General features: G+C 48.8%; 1 protein-coding gene across 1 annotated transcript in view; it reads left to right on the top strand.

Moving 5' to 3' along the window:
- Window positions 1-8,796, top strand: part of UPB1 (beta-ureidopropionase 1) — a 30,806-nt gene extending 22,010 nt beyond the window's left edge. Inside the window, exons 7-10 of the mRNA XM_021687892.2 lie at window positions 3,937-4,018; window positions 5,241-5,283; window positions 6,757-6,911; window positions 8,421-8,796. Of these exons, the coding sequence (XP_021543567.1) occupies window positions 3,937-4,018; window positions 5,241-5,283; window positions 6,757-6,911; window positions 8,421-8,504 (364 nt within the window). The 3' untranslated portion in view covers window positions 8,505-8,796. The remainder of the gene's footprint in view (window positions 1-3,936; window positions 4,019-5,240; window positions 5,284-6,756; window positions 6,912-8,420) is intronic.
- The last annotated feature ends 7,001 nt before the right edge of the window (window positions 8,797-15,797 follow it).

Genomic DNA, 15,797 nt, shown 5'->3' with positions numbered 1-15,797 from the left:
CTCTCTTTGGCTCATGGCCAAGCAGCAGGGTTCAGAGGTGGGTTTGGTAAACTGTAGCAGGCAAGTGAGGCCACCAGGTTGTCTAACAAATCTGAGCCATGGGATTGCGTGTTGTATATTTCAGAACTGTGAAAAAAAAAAAATACTCAACATCAATTAAGATCCCCCCCCGCCGAGAGCTGCTTTGCTGTAAAATACTATTACTTTGCTATTATTCTGAACACTGAGAGGCTAATAGTCCCCCTCCACTCACGCCATAATTGTCAGGCTTCCAAAAAGTTCCTCTTCTGAAGTGCCCAGAGCATAGTAGGTGCCTGGCCAGAATTAGCCCCCTTCCCTGTCACGGCCACTGTGCTCCCTCACAGAGGGACCACGGATTCCTAAGCCTCTTGTCTGCGACATCCAGCACATGGAGGGCAGACACCTGGACGAGGGAAGGAGCCAATGAGAGAATCAAAGCCGAGAGGGTCCTTAAGAGATCAGCCAAGTGGCTCTGAAATTTGTTTTTAACCAGCAAAGTGTTCTCTTCTAACACCTAACACGAGTTTCGGTGTTAGCCTCATCCTGAAACAGATAAATCTATCCTGATGAAGGCAGTGGGGGGGCGGGCCCTGGCAGTTCCTGGGCCCCTGCACAAGACCCCTGGGGCCCTTCATTTAATAATGGCGGGTGAGCTAAGATGACCCAGCATGACTGCACTTCTGCTGCTTCTCTCTTCCCCAATGGCTGAGTATTTGGGTGGTTTCCACTTTTGCATCATTAACAAGTACCAGAACTCTAGGAATTACGTGCAAATATCTTTCTCCCCAACTTACTTCCTCCAAAGCAGGATTCCTGAATGAGGAGGTGCTGGCTTTCACTCTCATTGTCCTGGTTGCCAGTGCCCTAGCAGTGGGACGCTGGTGGTGGGGAGGGCCCCGATCCCTCGGTGGGGAGCAGCTGGGACAGTTCTGGTGGGCAGCTTTGAGTTCCCTGCCAGCCTACCCCTGTCACTCTTCTCTCTTGACTAAATTGCAGTCTAATTTCTTCTGAAGGTCAGAATGTGACATTTACTTTACCTTTTCTTCTAAGCACTGTGCCCCCTTCTCAAGAGCGACATCCCCACAGCATTCTGATTTGCACAGCAGGTCCCTCAATGAGCCAGAACGCAAACCTAGTGGGCTACCTCAGGTCAGCTGCCCCCTCCGTGCACCCGAAGTTTCTGTCTGTGTCCCGGAGGGGCGCTGTTGGGCAGAAGGGGAAAAAACTCGTCTTCGACATCCCCTGAAGAATCTCCCTGGGGCCTCATAGCAGCTTGGTTACTATGACAGAATCCAAAGGCAGTTGTGACGTAGGGTAATTAGTGGTCATCCAGCATCCGGACCTGGGCTGAACCTCCGGGCCAGGCCCCTGGAGCAACCTCCTCCTGCCGGCCATGTGTAAGGCATTCAGCAAGCGCCATCTACCTGCAGGGGTCCCTCGAGGAACCTGAAGCCAATGTGCTGAGCATCTCTGCCTGAACTGGCTCTTGGGCCAAGGCAGGCAAAGCTGAGGACTCAGGCTCAGACGGTCGCATCCCTGACCTTATTCTGTCGGGCTTTTATTAGCCCCAATTAAGCACACAGAAGCACCCCAATGTAATATGCACATAACTGCTTGTGTCTTCAGCAGCCTATTAGGCTTATTAAAAATTATTGATTTTCCTTTCTCGACCAACAATCATCCAACTCGTGCCTTTCAAGGGTATGATGAGGCTGTCAGTTAAAACGGTAACAGGTCCTTTGGAAAGTGGTATGTTTCATGAGCTCCCAAAATGTTCACACCCTTTGACCGGATAATTATACTCCTAAAACTTTACCTGACAGAGTGTCTAAAAGAGGAGGAAAAGGCTGTATGCATGAAGATGTTTCTGGCAGCTTTATTTATAATAATAAAAGAGCTAGAGGTGAGAGAAATGTCAGGGTTAGGTAAATTTCAGCCCATCTCTTCCATGTTAGTGCACAGCCACTCAAAAGTCATTCTGAAGATAATGCAGCCTCATGACAAGAGCCTGTGAGCAAAGAAAGATGTTTCCAGGCTGCGGTCAGAGCTCTGTAAACATTTCTTGCCAAGGATAGATGTGGAGTATAGAAAAATTACAACAGATGGTTTATTAGGATGGTGGGATTCTGGGTGGTTTTCTTAAAATGATAAATGATTATTTATGGAATTGATGGTGAATTTTTTCAGCACAAGGTCAGGCAAATCCCCACCAGCTGCACATAAACAATGGCTTCTGGAACCATCCATCCCTTCTCCGGCATGTCCTATCCCCCCGACTCCCACATGCTCTGTGGGTTGGTGGGGTGTTCTCACTCATTTTGGGGGTCCCACAGTTCTAAGCACACAATAGAATTGAAGTGTGTTTTGATGAACAGAGTCATCCTGATGGCGCATGCAGCCCATGTGGTCTAAGATTTCGGCCACATATGTGTGTGAATAGGAGAGTCGTGCCTTCATCCCTTCAATGCGTGTCTTCTTCCCACCATGATTATTTTTAGGGGCTAGTGTAGCCACACTGGGAATACGGCAGATGTCCCCATGCCCCCAGTGGGCTCTCCATGATTCCCGCACACGCTGGGCTCTCATGAACCTCCAGCTTCCTCTCCCTTGCTTGTTTGGAGAGCCTAAGTTTTATTGCCAGCTGTGGGTTTGAGTCCTACGCAACGTACCCTCCCAGGAGAATTGCAAGAAAGATGTTTTATGGCACTCACCCTGCAACTGTCTATTTAATTCCTGAAAATGTCATTTTACGGGTGTGTTTCTATAAAAAGCCTTTCTTAAAAGTTTTGTCAGCTTGGCTTAGCAGCTGGGGGGAAAAAAGCAGCAAATGAGTCCCCTCAATCAAGCCTGTGATTTTTTTTTTTTCCAGACTCGTGAATCCTCCTGAGAATTAGGCTTGTCAAGCACCCACTCCCTCCACCTACTCCCGGTTTAAACCAGGTGCACACTGACAGGAAGAAAGATTCCAGGGCATTTTGCTCCCAGTCACTTAGTGTTTCTAAGTGGGCATTACACCTGTCAATCCAGAATCCTAATGATGTTGTTCCTCAGACAAGAGATAATTAGTGACAAGAAGGCCCACTGGACTCCATGGCACATTGTAGTTGGTGGGCCGGAGAAGGGCGGGGTCTTCAGTTGGGACATCGCTTCCCATCCTATCCTACCTTTGTGGGCGCCGAACTGAGGAAGGCCCACAGCTCAGCTGTGCCCTTGTGGTGCCTCCTTTCTGGGCCAGTAAGAGGGCCAAGGAGCCTCTGCTTAGAGCCTCGGGATTCAGGAGAGGAAAATAGGAAGGCACTGGGAGATGGGGACCGGCTCAGGGGAGATGACACCTGCTACAGAATCTACTACCCTTTCCAGTTACCTAAATTCCTTTCAGGTTTCCTCTGTTTGCTCTGGGGACTGCTTTGCAAGGCAATAGAGCAGGATAGGGATTAGGGCAGCAGTTGGAGCCCACAGAGGGCTGTGCATGAGCCCTTAGGCCCCCAGCTCCCTTCTGACATTTGCCAGGTGAGGCCCTGACCGGCCCGGAAGGTGAGTTCCTCACCCAACCCAGGAGGAGGGAAGGAGAGAGAACTAGCAGTTATGGAGTTTCTGCCATGCAGCCCCCTCTAGAAGCTTCACCGGTGTGGTCAGTCCTGACAATATCCCTTTCAGGAAGTTTCAGAAAAGAAAACTGCGGCTCAGGGCTGCTTTGGCCTGCAGCAGACCCGTGCCAAAAGGCTGCTTGGGCTTGAGCACGGGACAAGCTGGCCTGCCCTTGGGTTTGGGGACACCTGCAGCCACACCAGTCTCCCTGGCCATCCCCGCTGCAGAGCTGAGAAGGCCGGCAGCCTGGCTGTAGCTCGGGAGGGAGCACCCAGCCCGTCTGGCTGGGAAGTCAGCCACCTGGTTCCTCTCGCTTCTCCCTCACAGTGAGTCCCTGTGGCCAGTTGAGGCCAGAAATGCGGCCATTGCAAATCACTGCTTCACCTGTGCCATCAACCGAGTGGGCAAGGTAAGTCCCCGCGGTCTGGCTGGGCTCCCGGGCTTGGTCAACCAGGTGTGCTGGGGAGGGGACAGAGCTGCTAGGAAAGCTGCCTGCCTAGAGGGGGCCTGGCCTCTTCAACCAGCAAAGGCCACAAGGGAAGCAATTGTCCGCTGGCCCCGGTGGGGACACCACATACCTCTTGTCCTTGTCCCTGTGTGCGTGGCACAAATTCTAGGATCCCGGAAGAGGGGAGACTGGCTTGGTTTGTTCCTTTTAAAGGTATTACTATGTCTCTCTTCTGTTTTTGTCTATTTGGGTTTGTAGCTGAAACTGTTTTGGAAGGCTCTCACCCTGTCCCACCAAGTCTCCTGTTTCATATTTTTTTAAATTTTTTTTAAAGATTTTATTTATTTATTAGAGAGAGAGAGCGAGAGAGGGAACACAAACAGGGGGAGTGGGAGAGGGAGAAGCAGGCTTTCCGCAGAGCAGGTAGCCCGATGCGGGGCTTGATCCCGGGACTCCGGGATCATGACCTGAGCCGAAGGCAGACGCTTAACCGACTGAGCCACTCAGGTGCCCCTCCGTTTCATATTTTTCCCCATTGACCCATGCACTGAGTGAACTTGACTACAAAACACAATGCGTTCGTTACGTAATAATCCTCTTCCTCATTCTTATTAATCGGATGTCAAACTCTGATCAGAGCATCTGCTCAGGCTGGGATAATCAAGGTATGTACAGTAAGTCGGTCCAATTTCTGGCAACATGAAGAAACTCAGTGTTTTCATTAGCCTGTGTAACCCCATCACGGCTCGAGGTACTGTTTCCATTAGGCTTTGGGGGAAGTTCTGACAGCAGTGTGTGAGCACCCCCTTAGTCCCCTCAGAGACCCCAAGCTGGGGCTTTATTTCCCAGGCAGACAAACCTCAGCCGCCTTCCACAGGCCTGAGAACCACTCTGCTCAACGTCTTTTTTTTTTTTTTCCCCTCCCAGCAGATTATAAACTCCGCAGAGACAAAGTCGGGGTTTTTACCTTGCCTGTCAAATTCCCTGCTGGCCGCCTGTGTTGGCCCAGTGCTGGCGACTCAGCGGGGACATTTCATAAGTACTTGTTGATCGCCCGGCGAGTACAGGCCATTCCTTCTCTGCCTGTAACTTGCTCCCCTGAGGCCCCCTCAGCCGGACTTTGCGGTGGGACATGCTGGTAGTGCCGCCTATGGGTTTGCCTCACCTCGGTTTTGTTTCACAGGAGTGCTTCCCGAACGAGTTTACCTCTGGAGATGGGAAGAAAGGTATGTTCCAGGAATTTCTGTGGTTGGCTGCAGCTGAGGCGTGGGCCTCACTGTCCCCTTCTCTGTCTGCCCCCTCCGGGCAGGGTCTACCCCACAGACTGTGGTCTGCACATGTGACCCATCGTCGGAGGGGTGCTCTCCTCTCGTCTTCGTGGCCCACAGTGTGGGAGCCTGACTGTGGCTGGGTCCTGGGCTTGTGACTACCTCATTCCCCAATTGGGGATTGAATGGTATTGGGTTGGACTCCATCCCTCCCCCGGGACTGGTAAGGAGATGGGCCTAGAAGACATGGAAGAGCCTTTTGTGGGCTCCCTTGAAAGAGGGGGTGCTTTATCCACCCTACACATCTCCTTCCCTCTCTTCCTTTGTCCTTTTCACCTGCCACCACACCCCATCCCAAGCTGCACAAATGTCCCAGAACATCAGCATAGACTGCCTTGGGTTCCTCAGACCGCAGCTTGTTTTGATCTGAGGGCAGACACCACCTCACCTCTGGTAGGAATCCCCCACCCACTGGTCCCACCTCTCTGGCTAAGAATGTGGAAGACAAGGGCCCACCAAGGAGGTCTCAGAACTAGCTTAGGGGATCCCCTGGAAAAGGCAGAGAGGACTGAGCAGGTCTGTTTTCCCAGAAAAGCACTTCCTAAAAGGGTTCCAGATCCCCTCACTTGAGGTCCAGAGTGTCCAATCCCAGTTAGCTCCCTGCAGAGAGAGGTGCAGTGAGGCAGGGAAATGAGGTCCACTGGGTGCTTTCTGTGTCCAAGCCCCTCCTAGGCCCTGCACTGTGCCCACCTGCTCCTTACATCGTAGCTGTTAGCACCACCTGACTTGTGAGGGGACCGAGGCATGGAGGGAAGGGACGGCAGACGCAGCTGGGAAGGCAAGTGAGGGCAGAGCCTCTAGCTCACTGTGTTGGGCCACCATAGGAAGCAGATCACACAGGAAGCGCTGCAGAGCTATAGGACTCCCTTGGGCTGTGGGTGGCTAACGTTGGGAGTAAGGGCTAATACTTCTACAAGGATGACCTTTAAGAATGTTCCGGGGCTGGGGAACCTGGGTGGCTCAGTTGGTTAAGCAACTGCCTTCGGCTCAGGTCATGATCCTGGAGTCCCAGGATCGAGTCCCGCATCGGACTCCCTGCTCAGCGGGGGGTCTGCTTCTCCCTCTGACCCTCCCCCTCTCATGCTCTCTGTCTCCCATTCTCTCTCTCAGATAAATAAATTTTAAAAAATCTTTAATAAAAAAAAAAAAAAAAGAATGTTCCGGGGCAGAGGTGAGGGCTGTGAGGGTGACTTTTGTAGGAACTTGCTCAGCCTCAGGCCCGAGGAGGGAGGCAGGTTGTTTGAGGAGGTGGCACGGGGATGCCGGGGAGGGTGGGGAGGGTGGCACGGACACTTTGTCCTGGGTGTCGCTCGATATGCCTACCTCTCTGCCTGCACAAGCTCACGGATGCTTTCTTTTGCTCCTCCAAAGCTCACCAGGACTTTGGCTACTTTTACGGCTCGAGCTACGTGGCAGCCCCGGATAGCAGCCGCACTCCCGGGCTCTCCCGCACCCGGGACGGGCTGCTGGTTGCTGAGCTCGACCTGAACCTCTGCCGGCAGGTGAATGACATCTGGAACTTCAAGGTGGGTCCCTGAGTCCACTGCTGTTGCCCCGCTCCTCTGTTTGGACCCCTATACTGCTCTCAGAGCTGGAAACCACAGCTGCTAGGGTTGCTCTCAGGAGCGGCCAGATGAGGCTCCAAGCCGAGCAGAGGACCCGGTCTTTTCCTCCCAGAGCTGGTGTGCGAGGGAGGAGCCACTGGGTCAAATGATGCCCAAGCAGCAGACCTTAATAAATTCTCCTCTTGTCTGATTTAGATTCTGGGCGCCTTCAAACAAATTAATCTCAATTTCATTTGAACGGAGAATAGAGTGGATCGGCTTCTCTAATCCTTTTTTTCCTTTCCAGGCATTTGCACTTATCACAAGATAAATGTGGGTGTCTGGCTCTGCCTGTGGCCTGGCCCCATGGTCTAGGCCTTGACAGTAGAGGGAAATGGGTCACACATAGAAATGGAATCTAGGCCCGTCTCTGCCACGGCCTTTCTCAGTCACCCTAAGCAAGCCCTTTCTGCTCCCAGGCCTTAGTATGCCTGTTTGTAAAACTGGAAGGTCTCAAGTGGCCTTTGAGACCTAACACATGTGACACCAGGGGTCCTGGGAGGAGCGGAAGTGCCCACCCTCCTGGAATGGGGTGGTGGCAGCCATTGGCCCCCTGGAATATGCCCTCTTATCCTGGATGCAGATGGAGTTTGCTGCATTCGTGTCCAGCAGTATTTCTACCAACTCAGAACCCACTTCTACCTGCAAATGAATGTCCTCATGATTGCATGACTTTGCCCAGCATGTCCTGGAGGAATCACCTCCCCCGTTTACCTGAGCATGGGTCTTTGGGCATGTTCCCTGAGTCTCAGATCCTCATCAGACAAATAAGGCATTGCACATGAACGTCTCCTGGCTTGGCTCTCCTCTTCCTGGGAAGCTGAGATTAATGCAAGATTCCACACAATAAACAGAATGTTTTCTCATCGGTAACTTTTTGAATGCAAAAGCCCCACCCCACCCCAAACTATGGTGATGGGCCTGAGCTCCTGTCAGGGTTTTGGGAAGGAGGGAGGGAATGCCTGGGTGTGAGCACCCTGGGTAGGTTTGCCAGCCCTGCCCCCACTCTCCCCCAGACCCAGAACCAGGAGTCCAGGGTGCAAATCCCAGCAAATTCCACTGCTGCCTGGAGACCTGGAGCAGGTCACTCCCCTCTCTGGGCTGTAGGCTGTTCTTCTGGGGTTCTGCAAGACCTCAGGACAGCCTTCTTCCCTTCTACCTCGGGGCAGGCCACACCTTCTGGAAGGACAGGTCACAGAGGTCTTCCAGCAAGAGGGGCCAGTGTGTGTGAGTCATCTCAGCATCTGTGATCTTTGCTATAGCGCTAGAATCAGTACCCAATGGCCACACAGGGGTTGTTCCTCTACGTTACAGTCTGAAACTGTCCTGTCCTCCCGCTGGCCTTCCTGACAAATTTCTGTCCCATGGCTGCCCTCTAGTGGCAAGAGGTGGTGGTGAGTAAACCGGAATCTGCCTGTGTTTTGCTTTCAGATGACCGGCAGATATGAGATGTACGCTCAGGAGCTCGCTGAAGCCGTCAAACCCAACTACAGCCCCAATGTTGTGAAAGAGTAGCTGGATTTTAGCCCCTGCCCGCCAAGGAGGGCACCTCTGCTCCTGGCGGATCAGCAAGTACATCAGGCTTTACAAAAGCCCAAGTTCCCCCTGATGATGTCCTGATAACACTGTTGGTTTAAAAATGTTCCAGGCGGGGAGGGTAGATTGAAGAGTAACTGCAGTGGGTATGAGGTTTCCTTCCTGGCTGATGAAATGTTTTGGGCCTACACAGAAGTGATGGTTACACAACACTGTGAAAGTACCCATGTGAAATGCCACTGAATTGTATACTTTAAAATGGCTAAATCTATGTCATGTGAATTTTACCTCCATTTAAAAAAAAAATCTCGGGGCGCCTGGGTGGCTCAGTCGTTAAGGCTTTGCCTTCAGCTAGGTCATGGTCCCAGGGTCCTGGGATCGGGCCCCGCATCGGGCTCCCTGCTCCTCGGGAAGCCTGCTTCTCCCTCTCCCACTCCCCCTGCTTGTGTTCCCTCTCTCGCTGTGTCTCTCTCTGTCAAATAAATAAATAAAATCTTTAAAAAAAAAAAAAAATCTCAGGCACTGATGGTGCAGGTGGATTTGCACTTAGACGCATGGGATGCCCTAGTTCTGAGGTTCCTCTCTTCCTCTGTTTAGACCGTCGGCAACCTGAGGGTAAGGGTGGGAGCATATGTGCAAGTAGGGGAAGCTGAGGCTGATCCAGAGTCATTGAGCTATTGGGTGGCTGTGGGCAGGGGAGACAGTCACTGGATGTGTCAACATGGCTCTGTCCCCACATATTCAATCAGACGCTGATCTGGGTGTTGCTATGAAGGTATTTTGTAGATGTGATTAAAGTCCATAACCAGTCAACTAAGCAAGTGAGATTATTCTAGATAATCCAGGTAGGCCTGATTCAATCAGTCAAAAGGCCCTCAGGAGGAGAGCTGAGGCTTCCCCGATGAAGAAATTCTGCCTGTGGATAGCAGCTTCCCCCACCCCTATGTGCCTGAGAGATCCCATTTGTTTTTCCTGATCACCTGCCCTACAGATTTCAGACTTGTCTCTCCAGCCCCCACAATCACTTAAATCAATGCCTTGCAATAAATCTCTTAATATATATCCTACTGTTCTGCTTCTAATCTTCAGGATGAGTTTTCTGCATTGGTGCTAGGTTTTCTGGAATTCTTCTCTAATTTGTTTCATTTAAAGGCACTCATGACTATTTGCAGTGTTAAAGGGGGCCATGGTAGTCCATGGTATGATATAGCAATAGAGATTTATAGAGAGAGCACACCATCAGTCTGTGCCCCCCGAGTCTCAGCCTGCCATTCCTGGTGGCCTGTCCCATCTGGATTTTAGGCTTGGCTAACCAGCCCCCATCATCATGTAAGGCAATTCCTTGCACTAAATCTCTTTGTATCTTTATATATATATGCGTGTGTGTGTGTGTGTGTGTGTGTGTGTGTGTATATATATATATATATATGTATATGTATGTATCTCCTGTATATATAAATATATCTGCATTCCCTGTTGATTCTGCTTCTCTGATTGAGCACTGATTGCCTGACTGACATAGCAGGTTACTCACCTCTCTGCACCTTGGCTTCCACATCTGTAAAGTGGGACCATATCCCCTCTTCTGCTTTATGTCACAGGACAGTGGTGAGGCACAGACTAGATGGGCCAGGGAGCCTATGTGGGCTCTGTTCCTTGCATCACACGGCAAAAGTCCCACCTGTGCTGAGAGCACCTGGGTGACTCAGTCGGTTGAGTGACTGACTCTTGGTTTCAGCTGAGGTCATGATCTCAGGGTCATGATCTCAAGGTCATGACATCCAGCCCTGAGTTGGGCTCCGTGCTCAGCAGAGAGGCTGCTTGAGATTCTCTCTCTCTCCCCCTCTCTCTCTGCCCTTCCCCCTGCTTGCTCTCTCTCTCTCAAATAAATACATATTTTCTAAAACAAGAGTCCCAACTGTGAAGTCTCAAACCTCCACAGTCGGCCACAGTGTTGGAGGTGGGAGTGGGGACACCCTTACTGTGCCCGGTCAGAGAAGGCAGATCATTCCTTCCCTGGCCCAACAGGTGAATTGCATGAACCAATCCCATGTCAGGGCCGGGGTGCTCCTGGACAGCCACCTGGGGAGAAAAACCTGGTTGGAACTGCCTGGCCATCCCTCTGTGTTAACCCCCTTAGCCTCTCTGAGCCACAGACTTTTCGCTTCATGTAAAAGCCCCCTTTGTACTTATTTTTCACAGAATCCAGCCCTGCAGATACAGTGAGCTTTTCTGTCTGGCCTTCAGTGTCCACAACTTTTGTGCCTGTGGTTTGTAAAAGGAGCGTGTAGTCAACCTAATACAGAAGCCAGCTTAGATAACAAGTTGGTGCATTTATGAAATGGGCACTAACACACCAGAAAGGATTTGATTCTCTATACCTCTCACTGCCTAAAATCAAAATGTTCAGGTCTGCCTTAGAGTAGATGGGCCCTGCACACATGGACTCATTTGAGGGTTTAACTCATGTTTAGATGCTCGGCAAACATTTGTTGACTGAACCTAGGGTGGAAGTTTTTGTTTCTGTGTGATCATTGCTGATGCCATGGAAGGGAAGTTGCAGTGGTTTAGTGTACAGGGCCTGTGGCCCATGGGTGAAGCCTCTGATCCTCTGAGCCTCAGTTTTCTCACCTCTAAGATGAGAGGTGACTGGGTTTGAGGCTTTTGAGGGGCTCTCCAGCTCTGCAGACAGCATTCCTGCCAGCCCATTGCTTTATTGCTAGAATCTGGGTTACCAGGGGAGAACGGTGCCAAGCCACAGTGTGCCTGACAGGAAAAAAGGCAAAGACATTCTCCAGGATAGATAACATGTTAGGCCACAAAACAAGTCGTGATAAATTTTTTTTTTAAAGATTCTATTTATTTATTTATTTGAGAGAGAGAGAGAGAAAAACAGCATGAGAGGGGATAGGGTCAGAGGGAGAAGCAGGCTCTCCGACGAGCCGGGAGCCCGATGCGGGACTCGATCCCAGGACTCCGGGATCATGACCTGAGCCGAAGGCAGTCGCCTAACCAACTGAGCCACCCAGGCGCCCAGTTGTGATAAATTTTTAAAAGATTGAAATCATATGAAGTATCTTTTTCAATCAGAATGGAATGAAACTAGAAATAAGTAGCAGAAGGAAAATTCAAAAATATGTGAAAATTAAACCACACATTTTTGAACAACCGATGGATTAAAATCACAAAGGAAATTAGAAAATGTCTACAAATGACAACAATAACAAAACATACCCAAACTTGTACGATGCAGTGAAAGCAGTGCAAGAGGGAAATGTATAGCTATAAACACTTACATTAAAAAAGAAGAAGGCAGGTGGGCGCCTGGGTGGCTCAGTCGTTAAGCATCTGCCTTCAGCTCAGGTCATGGTCCCGGGGTCCTGGGATCGAGTCCCGCATGAGGCTCCCTGCTCAGCGGGGAGTCTGCTTCTCCCTCTCCCACTCCCCCTGCTTGTGTTCCCTCTCTCTCGCTGTGTCTCTGTCAAATAAATAAAATCTTTAAAAAAAAAAAAAAAAGCAGGCACCTGACTGGCTCAATTTGTAGAGCAGGTGACTCTTAATCTCGGGGTCATGAAATCAAGCTCCACACTGGGCTTAGAGTTTATTTAAAAAAATAAAATAAAAATTTTTAAAAGAAGGATTTCAAATCAACAACCGAATTTTACATCTTAAGGAACTAGAAAAAGAAGAGCAAATTAAACCGGTAACAGGAGCGAGGAAATAATAAAGATTAGAGCAGAGAGAAATAAAATAGAGAGTAGAGAAACAATAGAGAAGAGCAATGAAAACAAAAGTTGTTTCTTCAAAAAGACCAACAAAATTGACAAACCTTTACCTTGAGTGAGAAAAAAAGGGAAGACTCAAATTACCAAAGTCAGAAATGAAAGTGGAGACATCACTACTGATTCTACAGAAATAAAAAGGATTATAAGAGTACTATGAACAATTTGTTAGAGGAGGTCACCAAGAGCATGTGATTGCCGGTTGACCCATGAGCTGGACCCAGGCAATCAGAGGCTCCTTCCCTCCCCCGCTGCTTCCCCCCATCCTTGGAATGTACGTTCTGCCCACTGTTGCTACACTAGGAGCTACTTCAAAGACACAGCTTGAGAGAGTAATATATTATTAAGACCATCTGGACAGTATATGTGACTGAACCCCGTTAAGATTTCTATATGAGCTCTTAAGATTCTGGTGGACACGTGCAGAGATCTACTTGTCTTGTGGCCACTCGAGACGAGCCTCATATGTAAGTGGCCTTGCTTATTAAAACTGCCATCTACAATCTGGGAAGGTCTGCGTCTTTCTTCAGTCTCTCCTTGTCCTCCATGTATGGGGGCCAGTTTCAGATTTCACCTGGGGAGCTCCCACATTTGCAAACCAACACAATTGTCTGCGAACACATCGGACAACCTAGATGAAGTGGACAGATTCCTAGAAACATGAACTACCAAGACTGAATCATGAAGAAATAGAAAATCCGAATAGACCCGTAACTAGTAATCAAAACCCATAATGAGTAATCAAAACCCCCCTAACAAAGGAAAGCACTGGACCTGGGGGCTCCACTGGTGAATTCTATCAAACATTTAAAGAAGAACTAACACCAGGGCACCCAGCTGGCTCAGTCAGAAGAGCATGCAACTTTTGATCTCAGGGTCATGAGTTCCAGCCCCACGTTGGGTGTAGAGATTACTAAATAAATAATAAGCTGTTAAAAAATAAACAGAAAGAACTAAAACCAATCCTCGAATTCTTCCAAAAAATTGAAGAGGAGGGAGCACTTCTTAACTCATTGAGGCCAACATTACGTTAACATCAAAGCCAGACAAAGACACTGCAAGAAAACAAAACTACAGAGCAATATCCTTTATGAATATTGATGCAAAACTCCTCAGCAAAGTACAGTTGACCCTTGAACAATGCAAGGGTTAGGTAGGGGCACCGACTCCCTACACAGTCAAAAATCCATGTATAACTATCGACTCCCCAAACCTTAACTACTAATAGCTTACTCTTATCAGAAGCCTTACCAACAACATAAACAGTTGACGAATACATATTTCATATGTTATATGTATTATATACTATATTCTTACAATAAAGTAAGCTAGAGAAAAGAAAATATTAAGACAATCCTCAGGAAAATACATATACAGTACTGTACTATATCCCCCCCCCCAAAAAAAATCCACATATAAGTGGACCTGTGTGGTTCAAACCTGTGTTGTTTGAGGGTCAACTGTACTAGTAAACTGAATCCAGCAGCATATTAAAAGAATTAATGGCTAAGTTAGTCTTAATTCTATTGTTTCCTTTAGGATAAGTTCTAAGAAACAGAATTCACTGTGTTAAAGAAACACGAACATCTTGTCAGGAACTGGGAAGAATCTGAGCTCTTACCCTGTTTGGAAGCTGACAACTTAGCTGACCTCAGTTTCATGGATGCTAGCAGAAGACACAGCATTCCTCAGAGACAAAGGAGCTTAGGACAGCAGTAGAAGCAGCCAGAGTACCAGCACCGTCTTGCAGTTCCCTGAGCCCCAATTCCCCCAGGACAAGACAAAAAAGGGTCAAGAGACTCCTGCATGTGCAGTGGGTTGCATTAAAAAGAGAAAGGGAAAGAGGGAGAAGAGCTTAGAGAATTGGAATCTTTCATACTGGAAAGTAAAGCATGCCTGCCCTTTGCTCTAAAGGCAGACACTATCTCTGTCTACCAAGGTTGGAAGAACACCTGCACTTTGCTCCAGAGGGAGACAGCTCTATCTTCTAAGGCTGTTGGTTCTGCAAACATCTTTGGAAAGACAGTCCAGGACAAAGGCATTCATGGTTCTAGCTCATGCATCATGCAGAAATTTGAGAAAAGTGAGAGACCTGTAGCAATAACTTCCAACCAATATCCATTTCTCATTTCTGCATCATCTTGACTTCTGGCAATTTCCCCATGAGTGTACTACTCTATCAGACACTCTGATTAATTTGACTAACAGAGGCTGGACCAAATCAGTTCCATTTTTCTTGTAGGAGCTCATCAATTTTATCCACAGAACTTCAAGGAGCAGAACAAGCCCAACCTGCAAATTACCCTCAGTCCTACTTCCCAGGGTCCTCAACCCAACAGGATGGACAAACCCCACAAACCATCAAGGTCTACCTTAGAATGTCAAGTGGCTGTCTCAAATATTGACCTTTCCACTTGGCCTAGGCCATTAATCCAGGTATGGCAGGATATATTAGATATTGCCCAATCTCTACCTTGGCCTACCTTGGAGAAGGTCTAGGCAACTCTATTATCTATACCAACCTAGCCAGTGATCTAACACTGACCTGAAATGCCCTCCAGGGCCAAGGTGGAAACCCTGATTGCTTCAGCTGAAATCGGGGGCAAATGTTGTATCACCTTTTCTAATCAGGTGACTACCATCATGGGGATATCTGCCCACAGAGTGCACGTAAATAACGAGTCAGTTACTGGTTCATGAAGCTCCCCTTAGTAACTAGGGCTAGCCTCATTTTAGCGGGATCTCCACAATTGTCTGTGGGCAACCTGATCTATTGGTGGTATGTGCTTCAACAATTGAATGGACCAAAGACCTAAGTGTAAGAGCTAACACTATACAATACCTAAAAAAAACCCACAAAAAACAAAAAACAAAACACCACACAGAAATCTTGATGACATTGGATTTGGCAGTAATTCCATGGATTCTGGCCTATGACCAGCATGAAGATGCAAGACACTATTCTGGGGGAGGTTGGCAAGTTACTGCCTGGCCTCCATACAAGAACAGTCAGCAGGGCACACGTGGTGCGCCTAGAAAGTGTTCTTCACAAGTGTTGGGGTTTCCCAAGTAGGACCTATATAAGTCAGGGCACAGGTTGATTACATCTCCAGTGTGGCTTCCTGACCAGCTGGTAGGCCTTAGGTTTCCCAGTTAGTTTGAATAATTAAATCTAATCCTTGTTTTTGGAAGGACTGCCTGAAGGTAATCAGGCCAATCTATCCCGTTTGCCCATGCCACCGGCTGGGTGACATTTGCCTTCTTCCCAGAATGGCTGAATGAGTTCTATGAGGATAGGGGTTGGGAAGACATCTGGCGGTATTATGGTTGTTTTTCCTGGGAGATGCAGGAGCCAGGGACATCCCCTGTGTTGTGTTTCCAACAGGCTTCTGGTAAGGTTAATTAGGAATGGTGATCAAGCTGTGATCAAAACCATCTGGTTGGGAAGAAGGCAAACGCCTGCAATCAGTTATATTTAACATGCTTACGA

This window comes from Neomonachus schauinslandi, chromosome 14 (genome assembly GCF_002201575.2).
Source record: "Neomonachus schauinslandi chromosome 14, ASM220157v2, whole genome shotgun sequence".
Classification (NCBI taxonomy): domain Eukaryota; kingdom Metazoa; phylum Chordata; class Mammalia; order Carnivora; family Phocidae; genus Neomonachus; species Neomonachus schauinslandi.
Note: the sequence above shows the minus strand (reverse complement) of the source record. Positions and strands in the feature narration are given on the sequence as shown.